Below are 984 nucleotides of genomic sequence, written 5' to 3' on the forward strand. Positions count from 1 at the left end.
GGCCAATGAGAGCTGCTCCAAGGGCGTGTCCCTGGAAGACACGCCCTTGGAGGGCATATAAGTGCTACTTGCTGCAGGTCCAACACACTTCTGATTCTGACAGACTCAGGAAGAAANCATGGTGCTCTCTGGGGAAGACAAAAGCAACNTCAAGGCNNNCTGGGGGAAGATTGGTGGCCATGGTGCTGAATATGGAGCGGAAGCCCTGGAAAGGTGAGACCAGGACCTTGATCTGTAAAGATCACAGGATCCAATACAGACCTGGCACCCACTCAGTGGACAGCTCGTAACTATGCTTTTCTGTGACCTCATCTTCTCTCTCCTTCTCTCAGGATGTTCGCTAGCTTCCCCACCACCAAGACCTACTTCCCTCACTTTGATGTAAGCCATGGCTCTGCCCAGGTNNAGGGTCACGGCAAGAAGGTCGCTGATGCGCTGGCCAGTGCTGCAGGCCACCTCGATGACCTGCCCGGTGCCCTGTCTGCTCTGAGCGACCTGCANGCCCACAAGCTGCGTGTGGATCCCGTCAACTTCAAGGTATGCACTGGGACCTGGCAGGCGGCATCTGGGACCCCTAGGAAGGGCTTGGGGACCTCGTGCCCAAGGAGGGAGCATAGTGGTCCCAGGAAGGGGAGCAGATGCAGCAGAGTGTCCACTTTGTCTCCGCAGCTCCTGAGCCACTGCCTGCTGGTGACCTTGGCTAGCCACCACCCTGCCGATTTCACCCCCNCGNTGCATGCCTCTCTGGACAAATTCCTTGCCTCTGTGAGCACCGTGCTGACCTCCAAGTACCGTTAAGCTGCCTTCTGCGGGGCTCGCCTTCTGGCCGGGCCCTTCTTTCCCTTGCACCTGTTCCTCTTGGTCTTTGAATAAAGCCTGAGTAGGAAGAAGCCTGCCTGCCTGATTCTCTGAGTCTGCAAAGGTGTCATGTTTAGTGTGGGGAAGCCTCCAGCTCATTTAGCCATGGGGCAGTAAGACAAGGTT

At 56.7% G+C, this 984-nt stretch overlaps 1 protein-coding gene across 1 annotated transcript; it reads left to right on the forward strand.

Annotated features, from left to right (window-relative positions):
• The first annotated feature begins 74 nt into the window (after positions 1 to 74).
• On the forward strand, positions 75 to 891 carry LOC110331627 (hemoglobin subunit alpha). Its single transcript, XM_021212398.2, has 3 exons — positions 75 to 213; positions 333 to 537; positions 670 to 891. Exons 1-3 carry the CDS (start codon positions 119 to 121, stop codon positions 796 to 798), a joined length of 429 nt encoding a protein of 142 aa, XP_021068057.1. The 5' UTR covers positions 75 to 118; the 3' UTR covers positions 799 to 891.
• Positions 892 to 984: the final 93 nt, after the last annotated feature.

Source organism: Mus pahari, chromosome 14 (genome assembly GCF_900095145.1).
Source record: "Mus pahari chromosome 14, PAHARI_EIJ_v1.1, whole genome shotgun sequence".
NCBI classification, from domain to species: Eukaryota; Metazoa; Chordata; class Mammalia; order Rodentia; family Muridae; genus Mus; species Mus pahari.